General features: G+C 33.9%; 1 protein-coding gene across 4 annotated transcripts in view; it reads right to left on the reverse strand.

The window, feature by feature from the left end:
• Positions 1 to 17,648, reverse strand: part of Pls1 (plastin 1) — a 114,985-nt gene that overhangs the window by 33,377 nt on the left and 63,960 nt on the right. For all 4 annotated transcript variants that reach the window (XM_015486980.2, XM_048794542.1, XM_048794544.1 and 1 more), the window contains exons 2-6: positions 13,889 to 13,993; positions 9,229 to 9,392; positions 7,564 to 7,693; positions 3,510 to 3,642; positions 2,262 to 2,343 (exon numbers count right to left, since the gene is read on the reverse strand). In XM_015486980.2, coding sequence (XP_015342466.1) covers positions 2,262 to 2,343; positions 3,510 to 3,642; positions 7,564 to 7,693; positions 9,229 to 9,392; positions 13,889 to 13,958 — 579 coding nt within the window. In that variant the 5' untranslated portion in view covers positions 13,959 to 13,993. The remainder of the gene's footprint in view (positions 1 to 2,261; positions 2,344 to 3,509; positions 3,643 to 7,563; positions 7,694 to 9,228; positions 9,393 to 13,888; positions 13,994 to 17,648) is intronic.

Raw genomic sequence — 17,648 nt, forward strand, 5'->3', positions numbered from 1 at the left:
ACATAATTAATTGTTTCTAATAATGATATACAAGCACAAGAATGCAGCTCAGTAGTACTCTGGGTAGATAAAAAAGGTGAGAAAGTCTCCAAGATTACAAGTCCTCTTCTTTACCTGATCTGCCCTTTTCCCTGCTTTCATAACTACTGTGCATTACTTCACCCTTTCCTTATCTTTTTCTTCTTTCATGTATCACATGAATATATATATACCACATAAATCTACCATAAGAAGATGAAAAACATTATTAACACAATCTTATAATCTTTAACAAATGAATTAGGCTTCTTTGGGATAAAATTCCATGTGAAACTAGTAATTTTATAGCAAATCTATTATTCCCTGAGTTCTGAAATCCTGAACAAACAAGACAGAGTTAATATCCATGGTAACACTTTCCCCTTCTCAAAATTCTCAGTCTTTTTTCATTCTATATTAGTACTCTCTTTCAAGCATCCTAAAAGCTTAGGCTACTGAAAGAATTCTATCTCTAAAAATAAAGGAACAATACTTAACCCCTCAGATCCATTCTGTAGCTACTGCAAAATATTTACAGAATATTTTTCTTTGTTTTTTCAATGCACTGCATACATGTACTAAAATTAAAACCAAATTAAGTTTATAAAAAAGTAAGAAATGTTGTACTTCATATTCATATTGTATTTCATATTGTACATGTTGTACTTCATATTCAGTGCCATAAAAATTTATGGGACACATGTATACTAAAAATAAGATGGATATGAATATTTTCAATAATTACAGCTATTAGCTGAAGAGAAGATTCTAGCACAAGATGATCTGGCAACTGCAATTAGAAATGGGCTTCTTTAAAAATGGTAGTTTTTACTAGGGATATGCAACATTATTAGCCTACTGGCAAGTGAGAAATCAATAAAGCCATGTAGTCAACATCTAGTTTTATACTTCTCAAGAATAACAGGAAGAGGGAACTCCTTGAATAGTCTAAGACTAACTTTGTACCACTGACCTGAGGTCCTAGCTTCCAAAAGAAGAAATCTAACAATTTGAGCAAAATTAAGTTCTGTACTTGCCAAGTGAAGAAACAGATTAGCAGTAGTTAAATTTTAATAATTTCTGTTGTGACCACATATTAAATAGTTGCTATTGCTACCACCACATAAGAGTGGCAGTACAGCATGATGATAAAGAGGAAGAGCTCTGGAGACCTCTGGGATCATACCTTGGCTCTGCCACAGTGTGCCTGTCAGTGACCCAGTTATCTCATCAACAAATTCATGTACATGTCTACTATAAGGTTACAGGAAGGAGTAAATGGAATAATTCACATGGTGTGTTTAGAATAACAACTGGTACCTAGTAAGTACTCAGTAAATTTTAATATCTACCCATTTATGTAGACATTTTGAGGGCAAAATTATAATTAAAAATTTCTGGATTTCAACAAGATCTGTATAGAAAAGCTGAGTACAGAAGAATCTAGCACAAAAAGAATAAAAATTGTGTGATATGCTAAAACTTTGCAGTGCTGTTTTTACAACCAGCCAACAAGATCTCTGGCATCAGGACTTGGGGTGTACCTCAGTGGCAAAGGGCTTGCCTAGCACGCACGAGGCCATGGGTTCAAGCTCCAGAACCACAGGGGAAAAAAAAAAAAAAGAAAAACTAGTATCAAGTAATCATTAACAATATGGTATTATGTAAAAATGTGGATGTGTAACCGATGTGATTCTGCAACTTGTATTTGGGGTAAAAAATGGGAGTTCATAACCCACTTGAATCAAATGTATGGAAGATGATATGTCATGAGCTGTGTAATGTTTTGAACAACCAATAAAAAAAAAAAAAAAAAAAAAAAAAAGTAATCATTAACAACTTCATTATTACAATAACATAAGTTGAATACTATTAACTTAAAGTAACTTAAAGACAGTTACCTGAAATACTTAGAATCTTTTTTTTTTTAGTTGTAGATAGACATAATACCTTTATTTTTTATTTATTTATCTTCATGTAGTGTTGAGGATCAAACCCAGGGCCTCACAAGTGCCACTCTACCACTGAGCTACAACACTGGCCCTGAAGTACTTAGAATCTTAATTCTACTTATTACCAAATGCAGCTGAGTTTTTATTTAATAAAAACCAAGTTTTTATAAGAAAACAATTATATTAAATCAAAAGTTTTACCAGGGCCCAATTATCCATTAATAAAAACCTTATAGTTTATACGTAGTTTATACGATAGTAACATATTACTAGCAAAGGACAAATACTTACAGAAACAGTAAAAGGAGTGAGCTTTTTCTTATTAATGGCTCTTTCATCAATTGTATCTGGTTCAGATAAGTTGATCATTTTGCTAAAGAAAAGGGAATAATTTAGTTTAAAATTCCAGAAATTTTTTAATTTTGCAAGTAACCATAATAGTTAAATTTTGAAGATAATAGTTAATTTCTTTAAATTGTTTATAATCATATCAGTTTTTAAAATCTAAGAAATATTTCCTATCTTAAAATATATCATTGCAGTAATCTTAGCATTTACTCCCAATTATTTTAACCATCTTGCATTTTCTTTTTGTGACTCTTTATTTTACTTAATGATCAATATTTCATGTAAACAAATTCTCAAGAAGCCAGCGCTCCATGAAATAGTATCAAGATTGTTAAAATTACTGTTATTGCAGAAAGATAAGGAGCCAGGAACTTTGTCTTTCTAGGACTTCAACAATTCAGACATCTTTAAAGAAATAATATGAGTGTTGTCTGTTTCTTTTAGAATATATTTAATTTACACTAGGAAATTCTCCAAAGGCCAGAGGAAGAGATCAGAATTGCAGGCAGAGGTTGAGGTATATATTTCACATAATGACCTAAACATTAATAACTCATACTTATGGATAGGAGTTGGTATTTTTTTAAAGTAAATATACAGAAAAAAAAACTAAAGAAAATGTGCCAAGATGTTAATAATTGTTAACAATGGGTGGTAAGAATATTTCTGATGGCTATTTGCTTCTTTGGAAGTTCTTGGTATTTTCATAGAGTTAAAAAAAAAAAAAAACTTTGTACAAAGAAGTATGCTGGGAATACAAAACACACTTACAAGGTTTATGGTATATGAACAGAATAGACTAAAGATCTAAGATCAATTTAAAACATTATTTTCATTTATATACAACTAAAATGTACCTTCCTTTTACATCTGATCATCTTCCTGTCCCAGTGAATAGTCAATACTTCCTTATCAGGAAAAAAAATTGTGACAATGTAAACATTTTAAAATGCATCTAAGTATCAACTCAAAACTTTCCTGGATTACTATGATAACAGGAAAATAAGGGACTGCATGGAAAATGTCAGAAAACATATAGTACTTAATTTTCTATGCAGCACAAATCCTACAAGACCTGCAAGTACCCACTAATTCCAAAAGAACACAGATTTGCTGAATTGTAGTTGTCATGGAATGCTCATCAATAGGGACAGTTAAGAACAATCTCCTGTAACTAGACGCTTTACTCACCAGAGAAGGATGCCATCTGCAAGAGATGTGAAAAGGCTGTCATCGTTGGGATTCATAGGTATAAGATGCTTACAGTCAGGGTCATTCTCTAGGGCTTTGTTTATCCAATTAACAAAAGCCACTTTTTCTTCCTCTGGAAACAGAAAATTTTGACAGGCAAAGCACATTTTACAAAGTTTATCAAACACTACAAAAACATACTTTTTAATTTATGCTTAAAGATATCAGATGACTATTAATAAAATTCTACTAAGACACTAAATGTTGAAGAAAGGGATAAAGGGAAATTCATTCTACTTTTTCATCCAAAATATTAGCACAGAAGGTAGGAAGGTGTATATCTTAAAAGAGCACGACATTTGATTTGATTCTAAAATCTTTCCAAATATGTATTGCTTCTGAAACCTAATGAATCAGCAGCAAAATGTCAGAGGTCAAATACAGATATAGACACAGACAGATACTTAAATAGGGGGGGAAACCCACAAAGATCCATGACAATAAATTCTACCCCCTAAAACAGATTTTTGGCTTACAAAATAAATACTGAATTCAATCAAGATTTGTTTGAGCTGGAGATGTAGTTCAGTTGTAGAGCTCTTGTTTAGCATGAGTAAGGCCCTGGGTTAGATCCCCAGCACCAAAAAACGGAAGGAGAGGACAGGGGGTTATTCAAATGAATAAAACAGCTCCATTTCTGTGAAATCTTTACCATAAGAAAATTAATTGTCACAAATCTAGATACCAGCACTCTCTTAGTCATCTTCATCATTGATTTCTCAATACATGGCTTATAGTATGGGTACATTAATCTTCAGAAAGTGTTGCTGTGCTATTTAATAAGGAAAATAGGAAGGAACTTGAAGTAAAAATGTTCTACAGCTTTATTATTATTCTGTAAATATAAAATTATTTAACAATATAAATCCTCAAAGTGATTAATCTCTCTTTCCATCAGAATTAGCAGAATTAGGTAATTTTCCTAAGGGTATATCTGGCAAGTACCCTCAAAATTCAATCCACCATCTATATAGTCAGTAAAAACATAAAAAATCATCAGTATTTCTCCTTTGTACATATACTCATGTGCCTTCTTATCTACTTGTCCCACCATGAGTATCTCCTTAGAAGGACTCAAGAGTCTAGGGATTTAAAGATCACTAAGACACTATACCTACCATCAAGAGATTATAGTGTAATGATAAAACAAATATCCAAAGAAATGACACATAAGGGAAATATATACACCACATATACATGCAATGTTTTAAAAGTTTGAAGAAGGAAATAATCACTTGTGTTTGTATTGATCAATAAAGATTTACAGAGCTGCGTGCAAGGCGCTTGCCTGTAGTCTCTGCTCTCCAGGAAACTGAGGTGAGAGACCAGCCTGGGCAGTGAGATCATCTCAAAACAAACAGCAACAAAACAAAAACTTTACAGAGAAGGCACTATTTGAAAGGAAGGCTATCAGCAGGTAAAAATGGGCAGAGAAAGGGAAAATGTTCCAGGTAGAGGAATAAAGAAATGACACACTGCAATGGCTTTTATTTTATTTTTGCCATAGAGGGGACAGTTTATAATTGAGCCACATCCTCAGCTCTTTTTCATTGTTTACTTTCAGATAGGGTCTTGCTAAGTTGCCAAGGCTGGCCTCAAACTTGTTATCCTGACTCAGCCACCTGAAGTGCTAAAATTATAGGCCTGCACCACTGGGCCCTGCTAAGATGGCTGTAATTTTTTTAAATGGACAATAACAAGTGTTGATACAGATGTGAAAAACTAGAAACCTCATATGTGGCTGGAGGAAATAGAAAACAGTACAGCCACTTTGAAAAACAGTTTGCCAATTCTTTAAAAATATTAAACAGAGATATCAAAAGATCCACAATTCCACTCCTAGGCAGATACTCAGGAGAACTGAAAGCACATATCCACACACAAAAAAACACATACATGAGTGTTCACACAGCATTATTCATAATGGTCAAAAACTGAGAACGACCCAAAATGTTTATAAACTCATAAGAGGATGAACAAAATGTGATATTATCCTCAGAATGGAATGTTCAGCAGTAAAAAGGAATGAAGTATGATATATGCTATAACATAGATGAACCCTGAAAAATGCTAGTGAAGAAATGCCTATCAATGGAAAGGCCACTGCAATGATTCTATTTATATGAAACTTCCAGAATAGGCAAATCTATAGGAACACAAAGTGGGGTGATGGTTGCAGAGGCTTCAGAGAGGGGGAAATGAGGAACAACTGCTGAGGATCTAGGGGTTTATCCCTCTGTAATGAAAATATTCTGAAATGAAGTATGATGATAATTGTGCAACTCTGAATATACTAAAAACTCTGAATAATAATTTAAAAGGGTGAATTTCTCAATATCACCATTATATCTCATTAAAGCTGTTTTTTTAAAAGCCATTATATGTTCTATATCTTTTTCTACATAGGTGGAAGTATTCATCTGTTGAAAGTCATCAAGTTGGGCTGGGGTTGCAGTTCAGTGGTAGAGCACTTGTCTTGCACATGTGAGGCACTGAGTTCGATCCTCAGCACCACATAAAAATAAATAAATAAAATAAAGGTATTATGTCTGTGTACAACTAAAAAATTTTTTTTAAAGTCATCAAGTTAAGAAAAGTCTACTTTATGCACTTTACTATTTATATCTCAATAAACAGGTAAAAATCTGTGGTGACAGAAAACAGAGAAGTATTTATATCTGGGGAGAAACAGCTACAATTAGGGGCATGAGAAAGCCACACAGGATGAAGGAAATATTCCATATAATGATCTGGCAGGAAGCCACATGGATATATGCACATGTAAAACATTTTTAAGCTATGTATTTACAATTACAGCATTTGGCTGAATGCATATTTTACCTCAATATTTTTTGTTTTCTTTTTTAAAATATAGTCATTTCAGTAGAATGGACAAGCCAAAATTGAGGTAAAAGGTTAATACCTTTCTGGCATGGTAGTGCACTATAATCCCACTATTCAGGAGGCTGAGGCAGGAGGATCACAAGTTCAAGATCAGCCTGGGCAATTTAATAAGATCCTATCTCAAAACAAAATAAAAAGGACAGTGGGTGCAGCTAAGTACTAGTAGGCATGTGCTAGGCCCTGGGTTCAATCCCCTGTGCCACAAAACAAAGAAACAACAAAAGTGGAGGTATCAGTTACAGACTAATTCCTTTACCACTAATTCCCTAGTGGGAAATGGCTAAGAAAAAAATACAATGGATAGGCGAAATCTGAAAGAGGAAAATCCAATTAGAAAGGAAGAGGATCAAGAGGACAATTAACAAATTCCTTTATTCATAGGAAAAATGTTACAAGGAATTTTATCAAAAGCATAGTTCTAATTATGTTCATATGAATAAAAAGGAACTTGGCCAAGGGTTCTTAGACATCTTAACCCTGAGAAGTAAGCTAACATGGGTCAAGACTCCTCACCGTAAGAGTTAAAATGACTCTGGATTTCCCACTGGGCAACAATCCAGTGGTTCTATCAGATCAAGGAAATCAGGTGCCATGCTCTCTAGTCGCTTGGTTGCTTGATTAAAAAAAAAAAAGTCAAAAAGCTCAGCTTTTGGAAAATGGAAGGGGAAAAAAATCCTTAAAATAAGCCTTTCCACCATTCCTCAACCAGTTCTAAAAGTAAAGCCACCTTTCTAGTCAGGATGAAAAATCCATTCAAAAGTCATGATAAAACATAGCCAGTGCTCAAACATAAATAATTTTCATTCTGTTGTTTTCAATGTCTGTTGTCTCTCTGATGTCCACTGAACCTGACAACATGGTTGGAATTCGTTGATATCAGTGATTCCAGGATATTTTCATTTTGACATCTCTAACATTGAGATATATTTTAAATTTGAAATCACAGCATAATTTAGTCTGGAGGAAGGTTTTTCCCCTCAGTGATAGACAAAATAATGGTATGAATTACAACAAATGGCATCTTAGTTTTGTTGAAGTGTGGCACTTACTGAATCAATGCCTAAAAGATCAGATTTGGGGTGGTGGTTACCTGAGTAAGAATGCTGTGTGCCCTCGCTGGAAATGGATGAAGTTCCCCCAATAGCAGTAATCCCTTCCCTCTTGTTAATTATTTTTCGGAATGTTTTGCTGATATCTTTGCTTTTTAATTCTTGCATTAGCTAGAATGGAATACAAGCAAAATTGAGAATCAGATAATCATAAAAATCTGGTGAAATAAAAGATGTTTATTTGAAATGACACAAAAATAAATATGAATCAAGTGTTTTCATATTGAATGTTTGTGAATAAAGAGAACTTTCATGTCATTTTATCAAAATCAAAAAATGAATAAATGTCTGCCCCCCTGCCAACCACTGGAACAAGTCAAAACTAAGCTTAAATTGAACATACCGAAATAATTCTTCTGGATTTGCCATGATCTTTTGTACTGACAATCTAAGGAATAACTAACCACATGATAAATATTTTTAAATTCCATAATGAAGGCATTTTCCTACCTAAATATTCCAAGTGAATACATGTTAAAGTAAACATGTCAGCTATTGCAGGAAATAACAGGCTTATAGAAACACCCTCTCCTCATCTCTCTTATTAGACAATTCAGAGATTGGAGAGGCTGACATTTCTCCATGTAGCAGCCAGTGATTTGCTGTTGTTAATGCAAATCTAATCATGTCACCTCATACTCTTCCTTCCCTTAACTTCCTGTTGTTAGGATAAAAACCAATATCCTACAAGGACATTTTGTTTCCTTAAATAGATCCTGAAGTTCATAGTCACTAACATACCCACTGTTATCAATATCTTCCAGGATATATTAAGAGCTGTCATGACCTGATCTGAGTTTTCCAGCTATGATCCTTATCCATACTACCTCAGCTGCAGCATACTATCCCTTTTTTCAATTGCTTAAGAGTAACCACAGGGCCTCTGCACATGTGGTCACCTCTACCTCCCAACAGCCTTTTTCTATTTAACATCTTTCTTCAGATCTCAGCTGGGTCTTCACAGGGATACCTTTCCTGAGACCCTGAGTTTTCCAGCCTCCCCTCAAAGTTCAATTCCTTCTACTTACAAACTCTCATGGAACATGCACCACACTATTCATAGCAATTATCATAGTTGATATCATTTATCTAGTTATGTGATATTTTGCATTCCCAACCACATGTAAACTCCATGAAAGCAAGGACCATGTCTCTTTTTGGTCATCCCATTATTCACAGTGCCAAGAGCTCAAATGAGGAATGCAAAAACAGATCATTTATATTTCATAAGTATTTATTCAATTATATTCATGGATAATAAAAAATAATTCAATATAGTTATTGTAGGACATGAACTACTACTAAACCTGACTTCCATTCAATGATATTTTCCTTTTTTTTTTTTTTTAGTTATTGACAGACCTTCATTTTATTTATGCACCGTGCTGAGAATCGAACCCAGTGCCTCACACATGGTAAGCAAGTGCTCTACTACCGAGCTACAGCCCCAGCCCCTTTTCCTTTGCTTTTTGAATTTTTTATGAAAATTATTTTTACAATAATAATTAGTAGTAGTGTTACCATCATTTAAAAATGTTAGATTTTCTGGCCTCTCCAGCTAGATCTAACCAAAGCTAGCAATGACATTATTAAAATTCTGCTTGAAGTAAAATAAATAGTAACTAGGAGAGAATTAGATTACTTACTGACACAAACTCTTCAAAACTGATTTTGCCATCTTTGCTGTTGTCAGTAACTGCTAGAATTTTCTCCACAATCTCGCGTACCTTGTAGCCAGGAAGAGGAAGGCTTGCTTCCTTAAATAGGTCCTGAAGTTCATAGTCACTAACATACCCACTGTTATCAATATCTGCAAAGATATATTTAGAGCTGTCAAATATCATTTGTGCTGTTGAAGACGAATACTCAGAAAGCCACTTGGAGGATTCACAGGCATACATACATACCCATATAGTTGCACCTGAACTGTACAGGGTATCAAAACACTCACATTTAAATGAGGTACATCTGTATAGAACCAGGTTCCCTACATGTATTTTAAGTGTATGGTATAGACAGTGCCTAAATGGGAAACTCTGTTTAAAACATGACTAAATTTCAAAGAAATAAGCTGGGAAGTTTCAGATATCTAATATATATACATATATATCTAATATATATACATATCTAATATATATACACACATATATATCTAATATATATATATATCTAATATATATATGCACATATATATCTAATATATATATACACATATAGATCTAATNATATATATATATATATATATATATATATATATATATATCAGCGTGACCAAGAGGGAACACCCATCCAGACTTTAACTTAATGGAATTTACAAAATGAATCTGCTGGCCCCATAACGCACATAAAATAGGTACATTATATAAAATTATACCTCAAGTATTTTTGTTTTACATTTCTCTTGGTGGCAGTTCATTTCATTTGTCAATAATTCACTGGGTCTTCATTATGTATTTATGATACCATTATGTACGCTGAATCATGTCTGATGTCACTATGAGATCAGGTTGTCAAGATATTTCACACCTATATTTGGACTTTGGAAGCAGGTTTCCAGGTGTTTTCACATTATCACTGAGATCTCTTTCCTGTGTTTTCCTAGCGACTGGAGAGCACTTTTGATTCAGAACAAAGGCAACACAAAACACTTATATCCAAAGTTGGCTAAAGAGCTTTGGACTGTTTTGCTTGTTGCCTGGGTCTACCTTGTACAGGCCCTCTTTGTTCATCTGGCAATAGCTTCTTTGTTAGCCATATTTTTTTTCTTCCCAGTAAAAGAGCTCTCATCACTGTAACTGAATTAATGATATGGCCAAGTACTTATCTTTAAAACTCAAATATGAGAGTTTTAGAATACTCCTCAGAATGATGAACTAAACTAGAACCACCAGTAACCAATATAGTGCTATAATCCCAAGGCAGCTAGGAAGCTGAATTGCTTGGTATTGTAATAATGCTGCTTTCTTTGTATTTAGAAGCAAAACTTCATTATTAGTATAGCAGGAGTTCAGAACTGCTTCCTATAATTCTGAAGTTTATAAATAGACCACATTGACCACCAACACTATAGTGGGAGATATTGAAAAATAAAAAAAGATTGAGGAAGTTATTTACCTGCCAACAATCATGCTGAACTAAAATGAACAGTAAGGACACACAGCTCTGAAGACGGACAAGTCTGAGTGCTCAAATGCCAGCTCCATCCCTACAGGTTCTGCAGTTTTGGTGTGATATTACAAGAACTAATAGATACCATTTAGTAAGCACATATTCTGGGCCAAATTATTTACTAAGAACATGACTTACCTTATCTTATGGTTATTTAACCATAAGATCATGACTTTAAAAGAAACAAGACTTTCTTCCAAGTAACAACAGCAAACAACCTGATTCAAAAATAAGCAAATACAGCCAGGCACAGTGGTGCACACCTGTAATCCCAACAGCTCGGGAGGCTGAGGCAGGAGGATCACAAGTTCAAAGCCAACCTCAGCAAAGTGACTAATTGAGACCATGTCTCTAAATAAAGTACAAAATAGGGCTGGGGATGTGGCTCAGTGGCCAAGTGCCCCTGAGTTCAATCCAAGGTATCCCCCCCCCAGAAAAAAGAAACAAACAAACAAATGGCCAATAAGCACATGAAAATATGTTCAACATTGCTAATTCTTAGGGAAACATGAGCACAAACCACAATGAAATTCCACTTCACATCCCTGAGAGTAGCTGTTATAAGATAAAATAAAATACCACTGCCACCAATAAGAACAACAATAAAAAACAAGTGAGGTGAGGATATGAAGAAATTAGAACACTTGAACACTGCTGGTGGGAATATAAAACGGTGAAACTACTATGGAAAATAATATGATATTTTCCCAAAAAATTAAATATGGAATTTCCATATGGTCCAACCGTTCTACTTCTGGGTATAACTCAAGAGCCTTGGAAGCAGGGATTCACACAGATATCTGAATAACTGTGTTCACAGCAGCACTATTCACCATAGCCAAAACATAGACCCAAACCAAATGGTATCAGTCAATGAATGGATAAGAAAAAGTTATATATAGATATACATGATGAAATATTTTTTAGCCATAAAAGGTAGGAAATTCTGATACACACTATATCGATGAACCTGGAAGACATCAAGATAAGTGAAATAAGCCAGTCACAAAAAGACAAATATTATATGATTCCACTTAGAGGAAGTACCCAGGGCAGTAAAATTCTTCCAGCCAGAAAGAATGTTATTTACCAGGGACTAAGGGAGAATAAAATGGGGAATTATTATTTACTAGTTCTAGAGTTTTAGCATGGGAAGATGAAAAGAGTTTCAGAAAAGGATGGTGATGACATATACAAAACAATGTGAATATACTTAATTCCACTAAACTATACGCTACAAATAGAGTGGTAAATTTGATTACATTTATTTTACCATGAATGTAAAAAGAAAACAAAAGAAACAAGACTTAGAAATATTTTAACTCCCCACTTTCTCCAGTGGTCCCCAAATCCTCCATCTAATAAGGTTGGATGGGTGTGTCCTTCTGTATCTGAAAGAAGTCCTAATGTTCAAGTTAGCAAGGGCTTGCTGAGTGCATGAGTCACAGTTTACCTTGTAAATAAAGTCAGCAAATACATATTCTTCTAGTGTCGGCAGCTCCCTCACACAGAACAAAACACTCCGCTGTCAGAGTTATTCCATTAGTGAACTGCTTATTCAAAATATTATTAAATAAATATTGCAAGATTATATGTCCATGAGTCATAAAGGTTAAGTTGGTGTATTAAAGAAAGAACATAGATTACTAATTCATTCATTTCACTAAGACCTAGGTAGCTCTTTATTTATACCTATAAAATAACTGGAATACCAAGCTAGGAGATGCATGTTTATTATCTTTTCTGTTTCAGTACCTGCAATAAACAGAACTTTTCAATAACTGCCCACTTTGTGTCTTGAAATGATTCTGGGCATTTATAAAATACTGCATAAAACTTATTATTAATAATTTTCTAGGAATCATAACCTATTTATGTAGTGTGCTAATGACAAATATGCCATCCCCAGGAAGAAGGAGAAGAGCCCAGAGAATTATAGAATCTGCTTTATTTCACAGTAATGATTTGTAAATCATGAGGCTTTACTTTTTATTTTTAAAGAACTTTGCTTATTAAAATAAAATCTCTTTTCTTTGTATTGCTTTCTAAAATTCATCCTGCATTGCATTTCACCTATATTAATTTTAGTCATTACTCACTATGTTGATGAGAAATCTAGGAGCAAGACTAACTGTGATCATTATATCCTCCCTGGTGCACCCTCTGACTCGGATTTTCCTGGAGTGCTTCATTGCCTAAGGGAAAATGTCTGTTGGGGAGGGGGCAGAGATGGCATCTCTATCCCAAAGTCTATTCATGGTGCTCAACTTTCTTTTGCATGTATTTGTAGACTAAGGCAAAAAAATGGTATTTATGTTGTCCTCTTTGTTTACCAAAAGTTATCTAAGAAGAAAATACAGAAGTATTGAGATCCAACCAAGTGTGAAGAAAAATTGGGGAAGAAAAATACAAAGCTGTTGGGCTGGGGCTGTGGCTCAGTGGTAGAGCAATTCCCTAGCACATGTGAGGAGCTGGGTTCAATCCTCAGCACCACATAAAAATAAATAAATAAAATAAAGGCACTCTGTCCATCTACAAATAAAAATGTATTTTTTAAAAAAATAAAAATAAAAAGCTGTCAAGATGTCCATGTCATAAAGACAAAACAGTGGCTTTTTAAAAAGCAAAAGAAGAAAAACAAGACATACAGCCTTTAAAAACAATACTAAAATTCTTTAAATTATGCGTGAGAAGGAAAATAAGGCATATGACCTTTAAAAACAACACTAGATTTTCCAAATATGCTGCATGCAGTCAAGAAGTGTCACTACTGCTAGTGACAAAGACGTGAAGGACAGAGTTCAGTTTATACACAAGGAACTGTTTCTATGTTTTTTTTCACTGTAATGAGGATACCAGTTAAGCATATTCAGTTACACTGTCATTCATTAACCTAGATTATGCTATGCAAAGAAGTGATCTAAGAATTCAAAGTCCATTTCATCTAGAAATTCAAGCCAGTCTTTATTTTATCTCTCAGAATGAAAGAATCCAGTGAAACCTAGATAGAGAGGGGCAGAAAAGGAATAAACCTGGGGATCACTAGTGAAAAAAGAAGAAATAAAACGTACTGTTCTGCTACTGAGATCTGACATCAGGCAGAACAGTCACAGCACATTTCCTCTTCCTCAAGCATACCTATTTTATTAAATGCTTCTTGCAGTTCTTCAAGCTCCTCCCGAGAGATGGTAGTGGTACTATTTTCCATCTTTGGACAGGAAAGACTACTTCAGGACTTTTTATCTAGAAAAAGCAAATAATGAAAAGAATATTAGCCCTTTGGAAGCATTTAAGCAATATAAGGTACAGAGGGAGGACACAAGAAGGGAGGGTATAAGAAATCATCCATAAGGTCTGGCTGACAAGGAACAAAGGAAGCAGGTAGGTCTCCCAGCAACCCCTTCCCAGACAGGCCTGCAAACAGTAACCTAGACACAAATAGGGATGCACATTCTTCACACCCTCTGCTTTCACAGGGTACAAATGTTTCTCGATAGTATCTATAATTTTCATTTACATTTTCCTACTAATTCAGCAAAATCAGCATTTCAAGTTTGAGAAAAGTATAAATGTAAAGGATGAGATCAGAAAGGAAGCTGTGAAGAAATGAATAATGTCCACGAAAAGGGTAAAGGAAGTTCGAGTCTGTTCCCCTAAGGCTGGCGTTTGTGGTTTGAAATGTTTAGCTTTAAAATAATCCAGACTCTGCCACATCCTTTTGCCTTCCCTGTGTTAGGCCTTTCCCAGGGCAGCGGGGCCCTTCTTACTGAGCAGGCAAGACAAACTCAGAGGGGAAAAAAAATCTGTAATATGAGGCTGTAAGAAAGTAAGAAGGTGGCGTTACTAATAGAGAGTAATTGCTAACAAATGCCCCAAACTGAACATTTAAAGCCTCATAATTCTACTATCCAGAAATATAACCTAATATCTTTCTGCTATCTTTCTTTCTGGTTTACTTTCTAAGCCATGTGTACCTTTGCTAAGGGGTGAAAAATGTGAGCACACTATCTTAAAACCTTTTTCATAGGTGTGGGCAGACACATTGTCAGTTTGTTTTCATATTATCAATATGATATTTAATGGTCACATATACTGTATCATAATTAATTTGATAAATCTCTTTGTTTCAGGGTATATGCATTGCTTCCCATTTTTATTATAATACTTCAATGAACACCCTTGTAGAAAAATCTTTGCTCATATCCATGTTTTCTTTATAATAATTATCTAAAAGTAGAATTACATTCTTAAGACTTCTGCTATGTAGCAGTGCAACTCACTTTTTAAATTATTTAGTGGCTTGTCTATTCAGAGTAAAGCTAAAGATGAGCACAAATTACATGGCATTCCTCTTGTGTATACCAGTTATATCAGATTGATAGGTACTTCAGAAAATAAATGAAAATTTGTGCTTTGTAAGACAGCAGGGCTCAAAGCTGTAGGAAATCTTACATACTTTTAACTATATTCATATAAAAGGCTTGATATCCCTAAAATTTTAAGGGAAGCACATCAATTTTTAAAATAATCTATTCACTGAAATTTATCACTGATTATTTTTAAATCATATTAAATTACTCTCAGACCTCTCAAACAATAGAATTCACTTATCATTTAGGATCTGTACACCAACTTATTTAAAATTTTGGTGTTCTTTCAAAATAATAGATTTCTATCTTTTAAAAGGGGGGTGCTGGTTCTAATTTAATGTACAATTAAAATTTTTTAAAAATATTCCATTGCCCACTATTTAATTTTACATTATTTTTTAAAAATTAGAAGACTTCAAATGAGTGAAGAGGGAAAAAGGGATCTTACTCCCTTACATCTTAGCATTACTCATTTTATTGAATTCTCACTTTTAGGTTTTCTGTAGTTAAAGCTATTTATAGACAGTTATTTTGTATTGAACGTAATTAAATAGCCTTAGTAGGCTTTCTGAGCATAATTCCCCAGGACTGAAAAATGTGACTCCTGTTGTGGCTGACTCTGAATCTTTGTGGTCTTGGTCATCTTATATGTCTTTTCCACTATTCAAAATTGTTTCTATCTCTTGATTCACGTTTTAAAAATAGTGGTCCAATTTTAGTATCTATCCTGTACCGAAGGCTGCAAATTAACAGTTCTTGTGTTGACTTTGCATTTGAAATGATTAAAAATAAGGTGAGGGTCTATTATTTAGCCATGCCTATTGATATTTACATCATCTGATAATTATATAAAATATTTTTGTTCTCCCATAATAAGGCAAAAATAGCATATAAACTTAATCATAAAGCAATTTGCTAGGCTGGGATTATAGCTCAGTGGTAGAGCACTTGCCTCACATGTGTGAGGCACTGGGTTCAATCCTCAGCACCACATAAAAATAAATAAAAATATTGTGTGTATCTACAACTAAATTTTTTTAAAAAAAAAGCAATTTGCCCATACAGTGTTATGCTTTTTATTTTTAGCATATAAATGACACAAATGAGAAAATACAAAATGATCTTCAAGAGATGCTGTTTTATTTATTTATTTATTTATCATTTTGTAGTTGTAGATGGACAGAATGCCTGTATTTGTTTATTTTTATGTGTTGCTAAGAATCAAACCCAGTGCCTCACACATACTGGGCAAGTGCTCTACTGCTGAGCTACAGTTCCAGCCCTTCAAGATATACTCTTGAAGTCAGATGTGGTGGTGCACACCTGTGATCTAGCAATTCGGGAGGCTAAGGCAGGAGGATGGCAGATTTCAGGCCAGCCTGAGAAACTTAGCAAGACCCTATCTCAAAATTTTAAAAAATCTTTCAAAGGTGGGGATATAGCTTGCTGAAACCCTCTGAGTTCAATTCCAATAAAGAAAAGTAAGTATGGAGAGGAGTGGGAGGGAAGTGGTATCTATTGCATGTTTATAAAATATTTCTGATGGGGCTGGGGTTGTGGCTCAATGGTAGAGCTCTCGCCTCACATGTGCAAGACCCTGGGTTCGATCCTCAGCACCACATGAAAATAAATAAGTGAAATAAAGGCATTAAAAAAATATTTCTGAAAGGATTCAAGAAAATGCTGACAGGCACTGATTCTCTAGAGGAAATGGAGAATTGGAGTCAGACTGGAAAAAGAACTTTCTTTAAATTATGTATTTTTTTTTTAGACCATAAGCCTGCAAAGACCAAAAGTTAGCTAAAAAACAATAAAGGCAATTGTAAAACACTAAATAAAACAAATGTTAATGATCTGAAGGTACACATTATTAAATACTGATAATGATAAATTCTACATAAAATACCTATTATCTGCATTAGTTTTCAATAAACACACCCATATCTCCTTACAATGTACAATACCAAATACTAAAATAATTCATACTATACTAAATACTAAAATAATTCATATCTACAAAGGCATGAAGACTTGGTAGTAAAGTGGTTAATACTATACTGCCTTTTTCACAATAATAGAATCATGTATTAATATGCTGTATCAATATTTTTCTATTTTTTTTTTTTACAAAATTGTGATGATGTTAGGATTCTTTAAAAAGCTGCGGCATATGGTATAGCTTAGTGAGCATTTTTTACATAACACAATAAACTTATTGAATATCATATTGGCTAAGAAAATACAGGAGTTTTTTGGTGCACAAAAGGCTATTCTAGTTACATGATCCCCAGGCTTGCTATGGTGTTTTTCATTTAAAAAAAAAAAGTTTCTGCTATAATAAAATAGCACACTTTTTTAAAAATATATGTATGAAAAAAATTCCATCAAATATATTTTTAAAGTGGTATGCAAAATTTTAAAAGAAAAGTCCAGTAACACAATAACCAGTAACCCATATTTTTCTTATTAGTCCTGCACCTGGATAGTTCATGAGCCATATACTGTCGAGAGAGAGAGAGAGAGAGAGA

Source organism: Marmota marmota, unplaced genomic scaffold, assembly GCF_001458135.2.
Source record: "Marmota marmota marmota unplaced genomic scaffold, marMar, whole genome shotgun sequence".
In the NCBI taxonomy this organism is placed as follows: Eukaryota; Metazoa; Chordata; class Mammalia; order Rodentia; family Sciuridae; genus Marmota; species Marmota marmota.